We start from the raw sequence: 19,608 nt of genomic DNA on the forward strand, positions 1-19,608 counted from the left end.
GAACCCAAAGATTCCCACTGACAACATGGTTTTGCTGGTATAGTCACTGATTGATATGTTATTGTCAATTCTCTGATGAGTCACACTTGTTTTGGAGGCAGGCAGGCAGATGACATAATGTTATGCCTGGTCAGTGTTTACATATAACTGTTTGAATCTCATCTCATCTAATCCTTAGAAAATGAATGATCTGTTATTGGGGATTGTTTCAGACAAAGGCAACCCTCTCAAAAACAGCTGCATCTGCACTAAAAGGAGTGCCTCAAAGAGAAACAGACATAACTTGATCATTAGTTCGTCAGCCTCAAACCAAACGCTTCAGGGAGGATTCCATGTGTGATTTCCTTAAATTGTACCTGCAATACAGCATTCCCCCAACTGTCAGCACAACGTTCTGACTGTGACGCTCATACGAACACATGTACCTCGTATGTCTGTACTATTTTCTTTAACACCTTTAACTGAAATGGTTTTCACACTCACAGTGTTTACCTGCTCCACCTTTCCTAAAAAACAGTCGATGTCTACACCTACAGCTCGCATGCGTCCGTGCGTACACATGATGCACGCTAACAGTATATGCTAACACATAACACAAACCAGATAACTGATAAAGAGTTCATGTCACATTTTTTCCTTTATTTTTTGTTTTTACATCGCGAAAACCTCTGGGTCACTTGATTCGAGAGGTCAAAGGTCAACTACACATAATACTGTAATATAAGAATACAGCATTTTGCTTTTAATGGCCTTTTTTTATTATTTTTTAAAACAAAGATTAATAACAGATAAATTCCTTCCCACACATTGCATTAACTGCTAATAGTAGCCACAGGTGACAGGGGACCTGCCAAGCAACTACAGCACACAGTTATTCTCTCTGAATCCCATTCATAGTTTCCTTCCTTGACAAGCAATGCCCAAAGCTCTTTAGCCCAGCACACGAAAGACGCAAGAGGAAGCAGCTGTATTCAAGATTTATTGAACTGCTTTGTTGCACCGGCATGTGCCGGGGTAAAATGCTTTGGAGGCAGCACGGTCGTTAATCTTCTTTACGTCACTACGCTTGCATCTTCCTTTAGTCTTTCTTCTCCTCCTTGTTCTCCTCGTCTTCTGGGTTGTACACGCTGACGGTGAACTCGCCGGCCTCCGTGCCGTACTTGTTCTTGACCATCAGGGCGTATTTGCCAGAGTCGGTGGTGGTGACGGCGGCAATCGTGATGCTGGCGAACTTGCCGTGCTCGAACTTGAGCTTGTAGCGGTCGTCGGACTGCAGCTCCTTGTCGTTCTTTACCCACCACACCTCAGGCACGGGCTCGCCCCAGACGTTGCCCGTCAGGTTCAGGGACTAAAGCGAAAGAGAAAGAAAGAAAACAGGTTTCCAGGGTATTGATGTGGTCGCAGAATTCAGAAGAAAGAGGAACACACACACACACACACACACAAAAACAAAACAGAGTGAGAGAGTAATTACTTACCTTGCCCTCTTGGATTGCAACCACATCTGGCAAGCCTCCAACAACACGGGCACGATCTGAGCAAGAAAAACAGTGGTGAGCCAAGCACGTCAACTGTCACAGTCGCTGAGTAGTGAGCATTTCCCTGTTAAACAGCATAATATTCACCAACACCGACAGTGTTAGCTGGAATAATATTCAATATTTGATCAGTGTGGTAATTTCATCTACAAATGAGCCCATTTCTATTAATGAGATATATGCATATTCAATTCCCCTGAACCAGAGTTAAAATAAATAAATAAATAAAATAATAATAATAATAATAATAATAGAGGTCTCTCTATCCAGGAAAAGTCGCATCATGTCACAGAGCCATGTCTCCTGGGAGCAAGGAATAAATAACCACTTACTTCTCTCTGCGATGGCAGCAGCTCTGCGCAGGGAAAAGAGACAGAGATTGTCAGAAGCATCTTAAAATGATATCAGTTAGTGCTAAGCTACACAATAGCAGGAAGTATATTTTGAGTGCTTATGAAAGGACTTGGAAAGTACACAGATACTATTTTAAGTTTGTGACGACTGTTACTATTTATTCGTGTAAACATCCTCTTCAGGGAAAGTCAGAAGGATTGAGTCAGATGAGTCTGTTTACTTACTTGAGCCTTTGGAATTCTTCAAATGCTTCCTCCCATGCTGCACCAACACAAATCAGCAATTATAATTTAGTTACACAAGCCAAAGTTAATAGGATGTAATGCTCTTTGAGCGTGGAGAATCTCTCTCCTTTTTGACTTTAAAAACTTTCCCTCACCCTTTCCGGACAGATCAAAGACTCTCTTCACACCGTCCTTGCCATCAAAGATGTCTATGGTGTATTTGCCCTTGTCCTTCTCAGTGGGCTCATTGATCTTAAGCCACAGCTGCTCTCCTGTAACTCCGGACTTAACTCTCTCGGAGGCGGCAATCTTAGCATCTCTGAGGAGGAAAACAGGGACACAGAGATCAAGTCGTGTTTTATTTGCTGAAATCCAAGTCACGGCGACGTAGGGCGCAAACAGGAAGCAGCTCACTCTTAAAACCCAAGCAATCAATCAGCCCCTGTACTTTAACAAAATCGCACGTGAGATGAGATTTTTCACCCATCTGTGGTTTGTCTTCTTATGATACACCAGAAGATTGTTCAGGGAAGCTGAGACTTTCCCTCAAAAGCGTCGCTTTACTGTGCAGTATGAATCACTGGAGCCTATAGCAGCAAAACCCATTTCAGAATACAATAGAAGGATATTGTCTTATGTAATGCGCAGTATATCTCTGCTGTCACATATGTAAATCCTGTTGTGGTAGAATACACAGAGACTTTGCAGGCACCTCCACCATCATTGTGACGTTTAATGAAAACACACACTTTTGTTGTAAATTAGTAAAATATGCACAAAATTTGCTCTGTTGATGCTGTTGATTAACGCGTGTCTGCTTCAAGTGCATGCAAGACTACAGTTTTTTCCATTCTGTTTGATCTTTAGTCGATTGTTGTCATGCATACTGTATGTACTGTATCCCCTTTTATGTGCTTTGACGTTGTCTTGCCACCTTTTTGTTTGATTTCTTTCTTTGTGTAGCATCGGAGGAATCGCAAATTAGCCTTACGGCTAAATCTGACACATTTAGAACGTGTTGTCGTCTTAACGAGCGTTGATCCGTCCTCAAAAAAGTGCAGAAAATATGTCACAGTCTCGGTTTATCTGTTATAGGAGTGTAGATGTTGGTATGTTACATTATGAGTAATTAATGTGTTGAACTATATACATTTTTTAAAACGGTTGCATGTATCATGATCGTTAATTTTCAAAAAGGATATCAAATATGAACATGAACTGGTTGTATTTTTGTTACGTACTTCTGCAGCCAACCAACGCGCAGGTCCTCATGGTGATATGTGACCGTGGAATAGAGAGTGATGCCGTGTTCGGTGCTGAGAATCTGGATGTCGCTGGAAGAGTTGGCTAGAGGGGAAATAATCAAAAAACACGCATTTATTGCTATTCCTTGGAAGAGGCTGTTGTCTGTGTTTTTTTCTTTGTGTTTCTTTCAGTGAGTGGACTACATGATGTGCTTCATTACCGCCTGGCAAGTGTGAATTATAATGACTCACCAATAACCCTGAACAGCTCATTCATTACAGCCTGGTATCCTGAGGAAAATGATGATAGCACTTGTTAATGTCATGCTCTCTCTCTTTTTTTTTGCAGCACTGATTTCCACTTTTCTACTTAATTTGCCACTCATGAAATTCATGAAGGGGGCCGTACCTGCGTCTGTCAGATTGAAGGTGCTCTTATCTTTGCCTCTCTCATCCCTCAGGAAGACCTCGTAAATGCCCGCGTCGTGCTTTGAGATCTAGGGTGTCATATAAAAGTCACATTAGTGTCCTTGAGGCAATAATGAGTTCCCTCCAACCTCATAGAGAGGTGAATACAGAATCATTCTTAGGACAGATAACAGACAGTGGAATAGCCACACAGAGACCAACTAAACCGAAAAGGCAAGCTTTTCTCCCGCCCGTGATGCTGCAGGCGATTAAAGGAAAACAGGGTGGAGGAAAACATGTAGAAGGTGAGACGAGGAGGACACATGGAGAAATCAGGCGTCAACTTATGGCAGAAAGATTATGTCCAGACTTTAGGTCTTGGTGGCGGGCGAACGTCGTCTGCAGGTGGTTTTTTCCCTTCTTTTTCTTTCTTTTCCTGTTGCTTAATAACCCACTGTGAATTAGACAGATAAGCCAGTTATTGCAAATGCGACAGAAGCTCGTGCAATGACAACAACCCTCCGTTATGGAATAATGATGACACAGTTTCAATGGAGCATGGATATAACTTCACTCGCTCTGGTTCCTTAATAATGAACCGGATGAACGGGAAAGCTGGGTTCTGTTGAAGCGAGGTTGTGTAAGGTTCCTGTCCAGTTAAAGAAAACAGAGATCGGCGTGCCTTCAAAGAGTGGGCACGGAAGCCAGGCAATAGTTGTGTGCTCCGTGGTAAAATGGAGGTTTTTGTCAATGGAGTCCGGTGGCTTCGAAGAGAACATAGATCAATGTAACGGCTTCCAATCCCCGATGGCTGTAGGTTAAGTGGTGATAACATTCTAAATATAGCAAATGCTCAAACCGATTTATTTGGTTGGGTGGAGTTTCTGTTAGGTGGCGAAAATAGCATTTACTGTTGACACATCCTTGTCAGTTTATTGCTTGGCGACTCCCGTCTGCTTCTCCAAACTGGGGGACGCATCTCGTACAACCTCACTCCACAAGAAACCAAACTATCCCTTGTCACAAATGGACCTTTTACATGTTTGAGTAAGGAGGCCAGAGGAGTGAATACAGCATTAGAAATGAAGTGGAAGAATGAATGACACAGATAAACCACATGCTGCACTGCCGTCACGCGGCCGTAAGCGTTGAAAAGTACAACCTCTGAGCCTCTAATATCCAAACTGATCACTTCACAGCGAGAATGAAAAGTTCAAAAGAGAATGATTTGGCTCTTGTCCGTTGTTCTGACTCTGTTGGGATATTTTTAAAAGTGCTTCATCATTTATGATTCTGTGCGTCAGAGAGCGGTCGGCCGGCAGTGCAGCATCTAGTCAAGCTCTACAGCAAAAGCGTAGCTGCGCCAGCATCACTTTTTTAGCTCTTTACTCATGAGCTCTTCCCAGAGCAAGGCCTCCTATGTAACGGCTGACCTTTCCGATATTAAAGGTCAGCTCGCTGTCCTTCATCTCGATCTTCTTCGCGTCCTCGTCTTCCTCAGCAATCTCAATGCTGTCCTTCAGCCAAATGATCTCGGTCTCCGCTCTGACATTTCCGATCTGCGACATGAAGAAGCGTTGAGGGAAAACATCTTTGAAAAGACAGCAGTGCAAGCATTTACAGTCACTTTCGTTACCTTGCATTTCAACAGCACATCACATTCTGGAGTAACGGCGAAGTCGAGGTACTCCACAAAGTGAGGGCCTGTGGACATTGAATAAAAAGGTAATTACAGAAACATGCTTGAGTAATTAGCATTAAAATTGCGCAGCAGGAGAAGAGAGATTCATTACCTTGTTTCCTGACCCATTCGGCTCTTTCAAATTCTGATTTCTTTTGGAGCTCTCTGAATTCTGCACAAAGTTAACATGAATGTTACAGTGTATCAGCACATCCTGTCCATCCAAAAATAAATAAGAGACGACAGAGAGGAAAGGTTGTCTTCTGCTGCCCCTCGATGGATAAAGAGTTTAACTGCAGCAAAAGGCAGGGATGGCTCTCCTCTCTAAACACAAATTCAACAGTCTCACTTCTTTTCTTACCATCTCCAATTAGCACCAGGCTAGTTGTACCCTTAGCCTTTCCGTCCACCAGGTTAAAGGTGAACGTCCCCTCGTCCGTCACTTCCAGAGAGTCCATGAACATTTCGATGATGCCGGTGGACTTGTCGAAGTTCATCGTGTATTTCTAGAACGCGACGAAGGTCCAGAGGTGACCAGCTGACACAGAACGGCACCATCGTGATGGGAGACTAATTAGACCTGGATCCCTACCTGTCCCTGAGTGATGATGACGTCGTTGAAGACGTACTCCACTTGGCAATCGGAGGTCCATTTCTCGACCTCAGTCCAGAATCGCACGCGGCCCTTCTCGAGCAGCTCCATGGACATTTCGTTCTTGAAGGGAATAACTGGAGAGAGGCGGACATTGTTGATATCTTGCATGGAGCCAACTACACAGTCTACTGTGTTGATGCTGGTGTTAAATGATTCTGTGCTACAGGTAATTCACCTGGGAACTTGTGCTCATGGCTGAGATCCAGAAGGCGTCTGAGACCTGAAAACAACACAAAGGCGAAATGAGCGAATGACCTCCATAAACTGACCTACAGCAACGAATGATCAAGACAAAAATATCTCAGTGTAACAGAGGGGAACTGGAAGCAGCTGTTGGGGCAGGATGACAGACGGGAGTTTACACAGCCAAGACTCACCCTCCTCAGTGAGCGTGTAGCTGGAGGAAATGCCTTCAGTGTTGGTGACCTCACAGGAGAAAGTGCCCAGATCCTCCAGGGAAGGACTGTTGAAGATGGCTCTGGATCTGAAAGAAAAGCAAACAAGGAAATCAGTTTTGACCTGGATTTGTAGATGCGTGGATGCTTTCTTCATCGGGGAACTTTAAGTGGACTTACTTGCCCCCTTGGGTGACGACAGTGAGGCGAGAGGTGTCTGTGATTGCCTTGTAGTTCTTGGACCAAATGAACTCAGAGCCCTCGCTCATCTCAGAGCACTCGAACACCATAGAAATCACGCCGTCGTCGTCCACGTCCACGTAAATCTCTTTAGTGCCTGAGAAAGAAAAAAATAAACGACACTGTGAAGAAAAGACAGCAGGGGCAAATAATAAAAATGGAAGACATGACAGTGAGTCGACAGCAGAAATCACGGATCAACACCGAGAAATGGCGATTTTCTGCGTTCCCTCCAGACTTTCCAGACCCGCGTTGGAACACTGTGCAAGGGAATGTGTGAGTTGCATAATAACACACTCACCAGGGCGAGTCTGGGCCAGGACTGGACCCAAGACGGCTGAGGGCTTTCCAACTCCGGCAAGATTTTGAGCACGAACGTGGAAGACGTAGGACGTACCGGCCTTCAGCCCGGTGACCTGGATCAGCACATGAGGAGTCGAGGGAAAGTTAAAAACAACGGAGCCTTTAGTCGCTTAAAAGCACATTTCACATGAAGATATATACGGGAAGGGCCGAGTTGTTCGAAATATAACAAATGCATCTTCCTCACCTTCATATATTTCATCTTGTTGGCCTTCTCATGGACGGCCTTCCAGCCCTTCTCACCAGCCGAGGCCTCCTTGATGTCCAGGTAGTAGCCGTTGACTGGGCTGCGGCCGTCAAAGGCAGGCGGCTCCCACAGGACCACGACTGAAGTGTCACGGACCTCCAGCACGTGAAGACCAACAGGGCGACCTTGGAGAATAAAAGATACAAGGAGTGAACAGTGTAGGGATAAATCTGGATCCTAACGCAAATGACTGCACAAATATTTTGTTTCAAAAATGAGTGTATAGTCAGTAAAAAGCTAACAATGTAAGCCTTTGCTCCTGAAATGCAACTATTATTATTGGAATTCATTGGTATAGCACAGAATACATTTTAATGGGACAATTACTCTCTTTATTGTTTTTTTTCGTATCGTATTACACAAGAGAAGGAATCAGAACTGCTTAAAAATCTAAAAACCGGTACTGTTCAGTATTTTTAGTTTGAATAATAGCAGCATTTGATTGATTGATCATCACTACGGTCCACTCTAATCTCTATAAACCTAATTTCATGAATGTATTATGTTTGGATGAGCGTGTTGCCTCATACCTGGAACAGTAATGGTCCACTCCTTACACTCCAGAGCTGCACTGGGAAGAGAGGCCCTACTCACACCTGCCATGTTCATTGCACGCACTTGGAACTGGTAGAGGACATTCTCCTTCAGGTTCTCAGCCTAATACAAACAAAAAGAAAATAATTGGAAGCAGGTGAAAAGCTTACAGATGAAGTGAGCCTGTTCAATGGCTTCCCGAAGTGCAAGGCCTCACTTTATAAGAGGTTGTAGTCAGTGCCTGGTGGTTCATTTCGTGCCATTTCCCAACAACATCTCCCTTCACGGTCCTGTAGTCCACGAAATATCCCCTGACATCGGCTCCTCCGTTGTCTGCGGGCGCGCTCCAGGAGAGCACCATGTAGTCTCTGACAGCCTCCACCAGGGTTATACCGGTGGGCTTACCGGGCACGGCTGTGGTGGGAACGTACAAGTCGGTCAACGTGATTTGTGACAGAAAATGTGAAGTAGCAGTGTGTCCGGGGAGGTGTTTTTCAGACATTCAAGCCCTTTTTATTCAATGAAAAAGCATATCATATACATAGCTCGACACTGGCCAAACATTACAGAGAACTCAGTGGTCATTAGTGTTAAAATATCATAGTAAATACATGCTACATGCTTTGCATAAACAACAAATAGACTCTTTTTAGTGTCCGTATAAAGGATAAAATACTCACGCTCAGGACCAGAAGCACACTAAGAAAATCTCCGAAGCCAGGCGAGACTCTCATTAGGATCATGCTCTTTAAGAATGTTTAAGCCTTCACCTTTGGCCATGCAGCAAGAGGAACTCCTGAGGAGTTATCAAATAGCAAAACAGAACCCCCAGCGTTTATTTATACAGATGGCAATACTAATAAAAAAAAGCATTGTGAAACATAATCTGATTTGTCAATATAAAATGTAAGAATGGGAAAATGTCGAGTTAGAGATGAGTATGACGTGCAGGCACATGCATTACTGTGTAACCACCAGCTGTTGGATAAACCACATGTATAGATGAAACAAACTGAGCTGTATTAGATTGAAACATCAGAAATGTGGACAATAATGAAAGATGGCGGGATACGGAGAGGAACTGGAGTGATGAAAGCTATGAAACAGTTATGAGCTCCTCTTAAAATGTGTGTACCCTCTTAACAATCACACCTTGGATGAATTTTTAAAAATAGCTGGGAGGATGGAGCAGAGGGAGAGAGACAGCGGGTTCAACTCTGCAGGCAAAGCGAACGGTGGAGAAGAATTACGATGAGGACACTCACAGATGGCAGCCTGGACGACCACAGCATCAGAATCGGAGGAGTTCTGGCTGTATCCGGCCGCGTTTACCGCCTTCACCCTGAACACGTAGTTCGCTCCGGTGGTCAGGCCGTGGCACACAAATCTAATCAGAGAAAAGACATCATAATTTCACGCTGGTACAGAAACAACAGGTCGCTGCACTTTAATTAAACACCAAAAGCAGGTAACGTCTGCACGACAAATGTCATTTTCTTTCTTTGAGTGAACAATGGGAGAATAACTGTGCCCACCTGGTCTGCTTGACTGGTTTGTTGTTGCAGGGCATCCAGACATCTGTGCCCACCACGCTGCATTCAATGTAATAGCCCACCAGCTGAATGACTTCCTTAGAGGCTGCCCAGGAGACCACCACAGAGGTGGCGGTGTTCCTGGTGGCAACTGGATTGCCTGGAGCTGATGGCAGGTCTGTTAGAGAAAGAAACGGGGCAGTAAGAAAACGAGACTAAGAATCTGTGATTAAATACAGTTTAGAAACAGGAACAAAATACAGAAAAGTGGAATTGATGAGACCTTTTATGCAGAGAAACGGGACTGTGTGGGAGTCCCTGTATGCAATGGCGGTATATACGCTCTTGCAAGGTTGTCCAGCTCACCCAGTTTATCTCCAACTGTAGTTTCTCCGGTGGGCACAGACGGCTCGCCCACGCCTGCGGAGTTGCAGCAGCGCACACGGAAGTTGTAGGATTTGCCCTCTGCCAGGTCAAACAGGGCAAAGCGGGGAGACTTCACCGGCGTACTGGTGTTCACTCTCTGCCAGGTGTCGGACCCTGAAATACACTGTGATCAACAGAGAGCCGGAGAAACGTTAGAGACGGAGGCCGACAACACGACTGCAGTCGGGGATCAGGGTAAGCCAGCCATACAGAAAACAAAAGGGAGGTTGGCTGTCAAGTCTCCAGATGGTGCTCTTCACATACATAAAGGTTAACGGTAAAATGCCAAGCTTTTCTGCTACCGTTTCATTTCAATAGGTCAGTTATTAGCCGTAAATCTGTCGGGGAGGATAGGAAGGATTTAGGGCGGCAGGAATGTGCTGCGATATTTCTTGCGTGATCAGTTTTTACATTAGCATAGCAACACTAACATGGCAGCCTCTGAGATGTGAGTAGAGAGTGGAGTAGGGAGTTTTCTGTTTTCTCCTCACCTTCTCGATGTAGTACATGACTCCTTCGTGACCCCTCTGCACAGGGGGCTTCCAGGCGAGCACCACATAGCTCTTGGTTGCCTCAGTAACCACGACATCAGTCGGTTCTCCGGGGATCACGCCGACTGGGGAGAGGTGAAGACATCATTTGGAAGTGGCCGCTTCAACTGATCACTGACGCAAGTCAGTTCAAATGGGTTATAATTACTGGTGTAGCTTCATTTCAGCACTGATACCAAAACTTTGTTATTTTTAAGGATGAGAAAAATAAACTACTCCCATTTTCTGTCGTATTGCAGAAATTCTCACACAGTATTTAGGTATTCGTGAAGAAATCCAAGACTTCTGCCTTGCATAATAACTAAAAACATGTATTTGCACTGATCCAAGTTAATAAGTTGTCAGTCCCACTGTCTTCTGCATTGTTTTTGTTTACTTACAGTAAGATATTAAATAAGTTCAATGTGCCATTACTGCACAATAGAATTACTGACGCACCAGATAAAACAATTCATTTGCACGAATCAGTATTTCAGCTCTATTTACAGGAAATAATAAGATAACAGGGCTTCCATGCTGTGCCGCATATATGTAAATGGCTTCCACTTCCTGCTGTGTGATGACGACAGCAGCGATTTCTGTGAAGGAGACGCATTCAGGTGGGATGCGGATGATAGGAGGCAGGGCTCAGTCCGGGTTCAATCTCATCCCGGTAACTGTAGCTATAAATTCTTAAGCCAACTGAAGATTAAAACCTCCAACACAGCAAGAGGTGGGCATACCTGTGGGATCCTCCTCTGTGAACTTGATCATCCCAGTCCAAGGTGCAGAGGGCCCGGCTGTGAGAGAAAATAACAGAAATCCATAAAAGATTTAGCCGCGGGCTTTGTCGAAATGTGTCGACGGGCGCAGTTCTCACCTCTGAGGCGGGCTCTGTCGGAGGGATCCATGGCAACCACGGCCTCGGAGACGCGGGATGGGCGGCTGACTCCCGCCTTGTTCAGGGCACGCACTCTGAAGACGTAAGAGCGGCCCTCCACCAGGCCTGTGACGGGGAAGCGGGCGTACTTCACTGGGACATCATTACACTGAGCCCAGTGATGGGTGCCCACCTCACACCTGTTAACACAAAACATATGTAAATTACATTTGCACTGTGATTACTATGTAAAAGCACTTTGATACATACAATGTACTAGTTGATCTGAACAGGTGTTGCATAAGACTTTACTGGTATGCGCAGTTATCGTTGACAGTTTTTCTGTATATCCTTCAAAAAGAATTATAATATACCCTGTATGTAAACTGACTCATAGTTTCCTTCGTCCATATATTGTAAATTCTAAGAGGCTGAGCTGACCCACCTGTCGATGTAGTATCCCAGGATGGAGCTGCTGCCCTCCACCGCTGGCTGCTTCCAGGTCACCACCACATAATCCTTGTTGGCATCATGACAGTGCACATCCAGGGGGGCCACGGGAACCCCCTCCAGCTCCACTTCGGCATCTGATCCGCACACACAAACTTGTAAGTTACGCCGTTTCTAAATCAGGTTGATCTCCATCACACACTCAGTTTCCATTTTCTGACCTACTTATGTCTTTACAGTATGGTGTACGTGGCAGCCATGCAGCTCGCTAAGTTACGTTCATTTACATCTTAGTGCATTACAAAGAATTTCTGGTGATTTTCTTGTATACATAGGCATTTCGGTTCAAACCAATCACACCTGCTCTGAGGGGTTTTCTGATATAGAAACCAGATTCCTCACAGGAAACCAAACACCTCATGTCAGACAGAGTGTCATGTCAGTCAGAGACATTAAGCAGAATTAACATGCTGTGTCACTTTACACAAAACCACAGACCACAGATCAAGTTTCATGATGTTTGAACTGAAATCACTGTACCTCTCACAAACACATAGGCAGAGTAGGAGTCAAATCCGGATTTGGTGTTGACGCGCAGGGTGTACATGCCCTCATCTTCTTTGTTGAGGTGATTAAGGGTGAGAATGGCACGATCCCCAGTCCAGATGGTGTGCACCCATTTAGAAGGCTTCAAGGGCACAGCTGGTAGTCAATAACGAAAAAAAAAAAGGTGGGAACGGATACATGAATGGATTAATACATATAGAAGCAGCGTAGACTATATATGAAAGAACACAGTACTGCCATTTCAATCTCCTACTTACAGTTTCTGTACCACACGACTTCCGGCTGGTATTTCTTCACAGTGGGATAAATGATGACAGTGCAGCCCAGACTCAGTGTCTCCCCTTCACGGCCAAAGGCCACTTCAAATTTATCAATGATGGTTGTTTCAAAAGTGACACCATGCTCGGGACAGAAACCATCTGGGGACATGGAAACAAATCAAAATCAGGAACCTGGTACAATCATAGTATGACATCTAGTAGACATTTTCTTCAATAGTCGCTCTGTTGTTTTTCCACATCCACCAGCTCCTGATGGATAATACCTGTCTGTTTGGCTTGTCTTCACCTTCTGATTGCTAACATGGTCTGACTTTAGCATTGAGCAGGTAGTTCACATCATTGACTTTTAGATTGCTTTCGGTTAAAACAATTGCCTGCAATGGCTGATGATGGAGTTGGCGATAATGAACACAGAGGGTGCTGAAATACTAAATCTTGTCTGAAATGCTAAAAGTCCCCTAAAGCGCTGGATGGCCTCTAAAATGTTACACAGCCTCTAAATGCTAAATTGCCCCTAAAGCGCTACATCAAAAATATTGTGAGGCTGTTAAAATGTTAGGTGGCCTCTAAAACTAAAATGCTTTAAGTGGAATAGATGCTAAAATGCTAAACAGCATAGCTTCTAAAATAGTACATAGCTGCGAAATTGCCTCTAAAATACAAACTCTTTTATAAAATGCTAAATAACCCACAATGAACTACACAACCTGTAAATGTTACAAAGCTACTAAAATGCCACTTAGCCTCTTAAAATTTTATACAGTACCTATTTTAAACTAAATAACCCATGAAATGACAAATACACAGTATATATAACCATCTTACGTGGTTTAGGATCAAGTGGGCCTGCTTCCTCGCCCTCTTGGAACCCTGTGGAGAAAAACTCTCAGTCAGTAACCTTGTCGCTTTGCTTGTAACTCTGACAAATTGTAACGCAAGCACACAAATTACGTTACACTAGTAAATGAGCCGGATAGACTTTCCTGCTGCAACCTCCGAAGCCATTTGACTCCTGATAAATACTTTTAACACAACGTGGGGTTACACTGAGCTTTAAAGTGGCTCTATTTTAAACCTTTGAACTTTGACCTCTGAACTGAGGGAAACAAGAGCTGCTGCAGGGAAGACGGGAAGAAAAACAGTTTCACCAGTTACCTACTTTTCACAACAATAGTGGCTGTGGATGACGCTTCCCCTTTCACATTGAGGACAGAGGCGCGATACTGAGCAGTATCAAAGAAATCGCAGCTGGAAATAAAATGTCACAAGTTATCTTTAGTGCACGAAGTGCTTCAGAAGATAAAAGCATTCAGGTTTGGATAATGTGCGTCGTTGGAACACGTCACTACTTCTGACGGAGGCCATGCAGTGAGAGGTGAATGATTACCTACTTCTTGATCTCCAGGGAGTGCATGTTGTAATTGCTCTCGGCTGTGTACTTGTCAGGGTGGGCCTTGGCATCAATGAGCACATTATTTTTGTACCTTGAAGACAGCGGAGAGACAGCTTGTTTATTTTTACCTTTGTCTTCAGAGACTTTAATTGCAGCGTTCATGTTGCAGCTATGGAAAATGGACCGATGACGGCAGCTTTCGGATGGAAACTTCTCTAATGACACACATGCACATGACGGATTGCTCTCAACGGCCTCTTGTGAGTCAGAGGAGGTGGAGGATAATGAACTTGAAGCGTAACTCACCAAGCAATCCTGGGTTTGGGCCATCCAGCCACAGTGCAGTGCAGCTTCACAGTCTTGCCCTCCCAGACAGTCTGTCCACGGGGCTTGACAATAAACTCTGGAAGGTGCATGAGGCTGTCCGGGTTCATTTTCTTGCGGAACTCTGACCATTCCTCCATCTACAGCATGGGAATGAATTCAAGTTGAGTTTATCTGAGGGATTTCTGAAGGTTCCCCCTGTCATTGCAAATCCACATGTGAATGAAAAGGATTTACCGTCCTGCATAGTTCCAGGCGTTCAGCGGATTCTCTGATATGGGTTGATCTTGTTTTCTTCTCCACCTTGACTTCCATAGCCTCCCTGGCCTCCCTGACAAACAGGTTCCTCATGGCCACATAGTTAATCCCCTCCTCTGTTACGTCCTCCTCCTGGGCCTCCATCAGACCACGAACCACTTCATGACTGAAACAAACCGAAACACGAGCATATGGAAAAACATCCGACAAAACATCAGCTGTGTTCGGCAGACTCTTTACTCACTTGGCTCTGAATACGGGGATAACATAGCCGATAACTTCTTTGTCCGTGTCCATCGCCAGGTAGGTGCGTTTGGCTCTCTTGGGTAGCGGGCTCAGTTTAACCACCTCCTGCCCCTTCTCTGTCTTCACAGACTTCTTCAGGCTTAGAGGCAACAGACAACAGTCAGTTTATTTGGCCTTCAGTGGCTCCATGCACATATTGTGTTATATGCAAAGTATATTACGACAATGTTGCACCTTAAAACTGAACCTGAAAACCAACAATCACATGATCCATGGTCGTACTCAGAAGACTGTGGTGTCAAAGCCTGATTTTGCTTACTTGTCTGTGCCACTGACCTCCACTGAATATTAAAAATACATCAGCAAGGAGCACTGGAGAAACTAAATTGTCTTAATCCTTGGAAGTTAATAGTCCCAGTTAAATGTAACATCTAGGCCCGTTTAAGAAAACTGTCAGTAATGAGAAAATGCACCATTACACTGGACAAACCCAGGCACTAAAACTAAGCTAAGACAAGAACAACAGAACTCGCTGGAGGTTTATTGAGGACGTTTCATCCAGGGGGCTTCTTCTTTAAGGGACCTCAAGCAAGTGCAGTTATCTCTAGTTGAACTACACCAAGTAAGTGGTCTACAACAACCACCCCGCAAAACACTCCAACCTTCGTTAGGCTGATGTTTTATCTTCTAATTTGAAGTATTAATTTAACTCTAGGATCAGTTAAGAAGCTGTATTTTATTTGTTGTGATTTAAACTCTGGAACTTTGGAAACTGGAAACTGCGTCCATGCATCACAGTTATTTGTAGAAAATGAGGAAAACAATTGTAAAGCTGCAGTGCAATTCCAAAAATAACAACACACTGCATGTATAAAACTTTAAATAAATGTGCCGGTTACATAAATACATATTCAGCCGAAGCTACAGTCCAGTTACTCAGAGACGAAGGTGTATATTTCCGTCCAGCCTCCAGGACCCTGGCCCATATTACACTCTGACTCATTTACCTATCAGCCTCTCTGGCCTCCACGTTGTCAGCTGGGGTTTATAAATGGAAGCGGAACTGGTGGGTACGCAGCCAGGTGGAAAGGTTCAATTTAGAGCTCCGCTTTTGCTCATAATCTCCGCCAAGCCCGCCCTAGTCATTCCATTTGGCCTGGAAGGAGAGGCGGGATCCGACGGCTTTGATAAACTGTATTCCATATTGGGGAGATAGGATCAAGTAGATGGAAGGGCTCTCAATGCACAGCAGAGAGGTGCAGTCGAAGATGAGACTCACAAAAGGCTTTGGCGTTGTCAAGAAGTTCCTCCTGCTGCTGCTGAGTCACCATGTGAATGGAAAGGAAGTCTTTGGTTGAGTGTGAAAGAAAGTTAGAGGTAGAAAAAGTTTTACAGGTGAACAGAGCAGCTGGGTTTAGAAGCTACTGTCGGTTCCGGTTTCAAGATTTGAAGGACACAGTTTCCACTTTCACCCTTTCAGAAACTCTGGACACAGAGAAACTATGCTCACTAATTATTTCGACAAGCCTTGTGTTGTGAGTGTGTGTGGCTGCGATCTCATGACTTCCATACAGTGTCCCTACAGTTGCCCTAATGGCACCGTCTCATGCCATGTCTACAGAAATAGCCCTGCTGTCCACGAATGTATCTGGCAGCCCTTCACTACAGCTGAGATTCCTTCCTCGGCCCCATTTAGAAAGCTTTCCTGGTTCCAACATGTACACTGAGGCCGGCGGCTTGAAGGACAAAGAAACTGCTCTCAACACAAACATGTTGACAAGCGATTGTTGGCATTCCTTTGACAAATCATCGTTGTCATCTAACGGAGAATTTCACATACAGGTTCAACCAGCTGAAAGTGTTGAACAGCGTTTTTAAAGAGTTTTTAGAGCTACGGACGCAAAAGATCCACTATTCATCTATTATTTTCTACTTTAACCAACGTTGGTCAGTAAAATATCGAACAAGAGAAAAAAAAAGTTTCACGTACAACTACAAACATCACAACAATACAGAGGTGTGGACTCAGATTGCACAATAACACAAAACAGGTCTTGAAATCTGAATCCGACTGGACTGGTTTGAGATTTAATGGTGAATAATCAGACCTTCTGTGAGATTTGAAAGTAAAAACACTAGGTTCTAATCCACAGATTGAATATATAACTACACAACACATAGACAGAATACATTTAACACGGCTTTGAAAGGTAAATTGTGCACATTTCGTTGAGAAAGGATGCATTATTAACTTGAATTTGCCATCCTGCTGTTGACTGGAGAAGAATATGACGCGATCTTGTTAAAAATAAAGGCCTGACATCATAAAAGATGGACATCAATGGGTATATGAAGCAACAGCAGCAAGAAAGCGCTTGTTCTTGATAAAATAAATAAATAACTTTGACCTACATGTTTTTTATTTCTTGCTACTCATTGCACTTCACTACAGGCCCAGAAGACAGTGCTGAATATTTGAAAGCTTGAACGCGTTCTTCTCCACTGAAGTTCTGGAAGCGGCAGGTCACACCTCATTTTTATTTTAAAGCTTTTCTGATATCACCCAGCTTGGTTACATGAGCTTTGGACCTCGCATCTGCTGCACTCCTACCCTCTTACCGGTGGCTGGTGGACTTGAAAGTGGAGAACGACTTCTGGCTAACGGACGACTTGGTGCTCAGGTAATAGCTGCTCTCATATTGACGCTGCTGCTTCTCCTCCTGTTGATGCTGCTGCTTCTTTGTCACTTGTAACGACTGCGACATCCTGAAGGCCGCTTCGCCAACTTACAAAGACCGTGTCCTTTACTTTACCAGCTCTGCAAATCAATCTCACCGTTATCATTATTATAACAGATTGGTTCCTGAGCCGGGGGGGTTAGTTTACAGCCGGGACGGTGATTAGATATTAAGGGTGATGGTTTAAGCGATGAGCTACAGTTTGAAAGACTTTTTTTAATCATGACGTTAAAATGGTTATTATGATTTTGATGAAGAAGTGTTAGCTCGGGTTATGATCTACTTCTAACATGTTAAATGAAGCAGCAGGTAGAAAATAATATCGATTTCACAAGACGCTCAACGTGTGATTTTAGATCTTCAGATGATCTGCAGCGGTGGAATTACAAAATATCTTGTAGAGAACTAAAAAATATGGTGACATGCAAAGATTTACTGGAAAAGGGTTCAAATGTAGTTGGTATTATTTGAATGAATGGACTGGTAAATCATCAGTAATATTATAATAAGTTAAATATTTATTAATTTGGCTAATACGATGCCAGAGAAAGAGCAATAAATGCCCATCAGAAATTCTAAATTGCATTATATTGAAAGTTGCTTGTTTCACTAAAGGTTTTCAGTCAGATCAGAATCTGTGAATTTTTAATATTTACACATGAGGAAAAGCAACAGTACAAAAGTATAGATTGTCAGAACTGTTGCACGTTTATTTAAGTCCACTGAGTAGTTAGTCGACTAAAAGTTAAAGCTCCAGTAGGTATCGCTCAAGTTGGACAGGTTGAAAACAGGAGCGGCTTCCTCTGCGCACAGTCCCGTCATAGTCGTCATTGTGTAACCTCAGGGATTAACACGTAATGTGAGAACTGCAGTTCATCTGCACTTGAAAACAAAAGACTACACAGAAACGCATTTCTACCGGATCTGTCCTTGAGCAGCACCTACTGCAGAGAGTCTGCTCTCTAGAGCGACACACTGAACGCCACTGTAAGCCATGAACGCACATACAGAGTGGATGGAGATAGAGATATGTGTCATTAAAACATTTTTAATGTGAAGTCAATGCTAAATGGAGAGATGAAGATAAAATTTCACTACAATCTCACATGCAGTATAACCTGCTAGTGTCTTAAAAGGAAGAAACCCTTGTTAGTGCAACAGAGACAATAAAAGATGAATTAAAAACATGATCAAAAATACATCAGTAGAGTGGAAGCAGGCCTCGGGCCTTATCGATTCAGGGTTTTAAAAGGTAGCCAAATGAAACAAACTAGAAGAGCAATTAGTCTGTGTGAGGAAAAAATCAAAGACATACATGTATCACTCACCACTAATAAAAATCCACAGTCGCTGAGAAGAGGAGAAATTGTGCGTAATTCCAAAAGTAGCTAAAGCAAGTTCGGATCTAGGCAAAGCAGCAGGGTGAGGGGCAGTGGACAGGACGGCAGTCCACAGAACAAAAATAATGCTGCCACTCGGCAGAATGCACAAGACACCGTCAGGACCTTTTAAGGTTGGGACAGCTTTAAATTTAGACCATGAGACCACGAGAAGGGCCGGAGGAGCTGAGGAGCCTCTGCTGGGTCTGGCCCTTCACTGAGTGCTGAAACTTAAGGGGGAAATGCAGGAGTCCGTGGGGACAAACAGTGGGTCTGGTAAATTAAATGGCAATAGAAGGAGATTGGGTGCATTCGACCAGTGGGGTGAGCTGACATTGACACAAGTTTGTGCCAAAGCCAGCACACACATCTCACAGCACAAATCTGAACTGCCTCTAGTGTGTCTAAATGAACAAAACCTTTAAATCTGCTGGGTTTTTACCGCATGTTGTTTGAGCGGCAGGGCTGCAGCAAGATGACACCACAAACTGCTTCCACTGTCTCAAATTACCTTCACCTACTGATCAGTTTTCCAGCTTACTTATTCGTAATCAATGTGTAGTCAGTCTGAGGTGCACAATGCGTGTAGTCAATCCGCTCCAAAATCTGATATTTAGATAAAGAAATCAAAATAAACCCTTGATTAAAGGCTTGATTAGTTGTAACCACTGCTTGAAAGGATGAACCATGTTTGTCGGCTGCACGGGTGGTTGCTGCCACC

At 43.9% G+C, this 19,608-nt stretch overlaps 1 protein-coding gene across 3 annotated transcripts; it reads right to left on the reverse strand.

The window, feature by feature from the left end:
• Nucleotides 1-618: 618 nt before the first annotated feature.
• myom1a (myomesin 1a (skelemin)) lies at nt 619-19,004 on the reverse strand. Of its 3 annotated transcripts, XM_047589432.1 has the most exons (38): nt 18,837-19,004; nt 17,390-17,588; nt 14,769-14,909; nt 14,504-14,690; nt 14,249-14,406; nt 13,941-14,033; nt 13,709-13,797; nt 13,375-13,419; nt 12,526-12,687; nt 12,242-12,403; nt 11,697-11,838; nt 11,252-11,451; nt 11,115-11,171; nt 10,333-10,457; nt 9,782-9,965; nt 9,419-9,593; nt 9,149-9,270; nt 8,101-8,297; nt 7,880-8,006; nt 7,290-7,474; nt 7,041-7,155; nt 6,680-6,836; nt 6,482-6,588; nt 6,280-6,324; nt 6,042-6,178; nt 5,811-5,955; nt 5,562-5,621; nt 5,405-5,472; nt 5,202-5,327; nt 4,139-4,222; nt 3,770-3,857; nt 3,613-3,651; nt 3,358-3,463; nt 2,272-2,435; nt 2,117-2,153; nt 1,871-1,893; nt 1,479-1,534; nt 619-1,348 (listed from the first exon to the last, which is right to left on the reverse strand). In XM_047589432.1, exons 2-38 carry the CDS (start codon nt 17,533-17,535, stop codon nt 1,079-1,081), a joined length of 4,524 nt encoding a protein of 1,507 aa, XP_047445388.1. In that variant the 5' UTR covers nt 17,536-17,588; nt 18,837-19,004; the 3' UTR covers nt 619-1,078. The 3 variants fall into 3 exon arrangements, with proteins under 3 accessions (XP_047445388.1, XP_047445389.1, XP_047445390.1); XM_047589433.1 differs by lacking the exon at nt 4,139-4,222; XM_047589434.1 differs by lacking the exon at nt 17,390-17,588 and having other exon boundaries at nt 18,837-19,001.
• Between the last annotated feature and the right edge of the window lie 604 nt (nt 19,005-19,608).

This window comes from Mugil cephalus, chromosome 7 (genome assembly GCF_022458985.1).
Source record: "Mugil cephalus isolate CIBA_MC_2020 chromosome 7, CIBA_Mcephalus_1.1, whole genome shotgun sequence".
NCBI classification, from domain to species: domain Eukaryota; kingdom Metazoa; phylum Chordata; class Actinopteri; order Mugiliformes; family Mugilidae; genus Mugil; species Mugil cephalus.

Coding starts and splice junctions, on each gene's coding strand:
- myom1a (XM_047589432.1), bottom strand. CDS start 17,535: ATGTCGCAGTCGTTACAAGTGACAAAGAAGCAGCAGCATCAACAGGAG. Junction 6,837..7,040: donor CCTGGCCCAGACTCGCCCTG/GTGAGTGTGTTA, acceptor TTTCTTTCTCAG/GCACTAAAGAGATTTACGTG. Junction 5,622..5,810: donor CCTGGTGCTAATTGGAGATG/GTAAGAAAAGAA, acceptor AACTTTGTGCAG/AATTCAGAGAGCTCCAAAAG.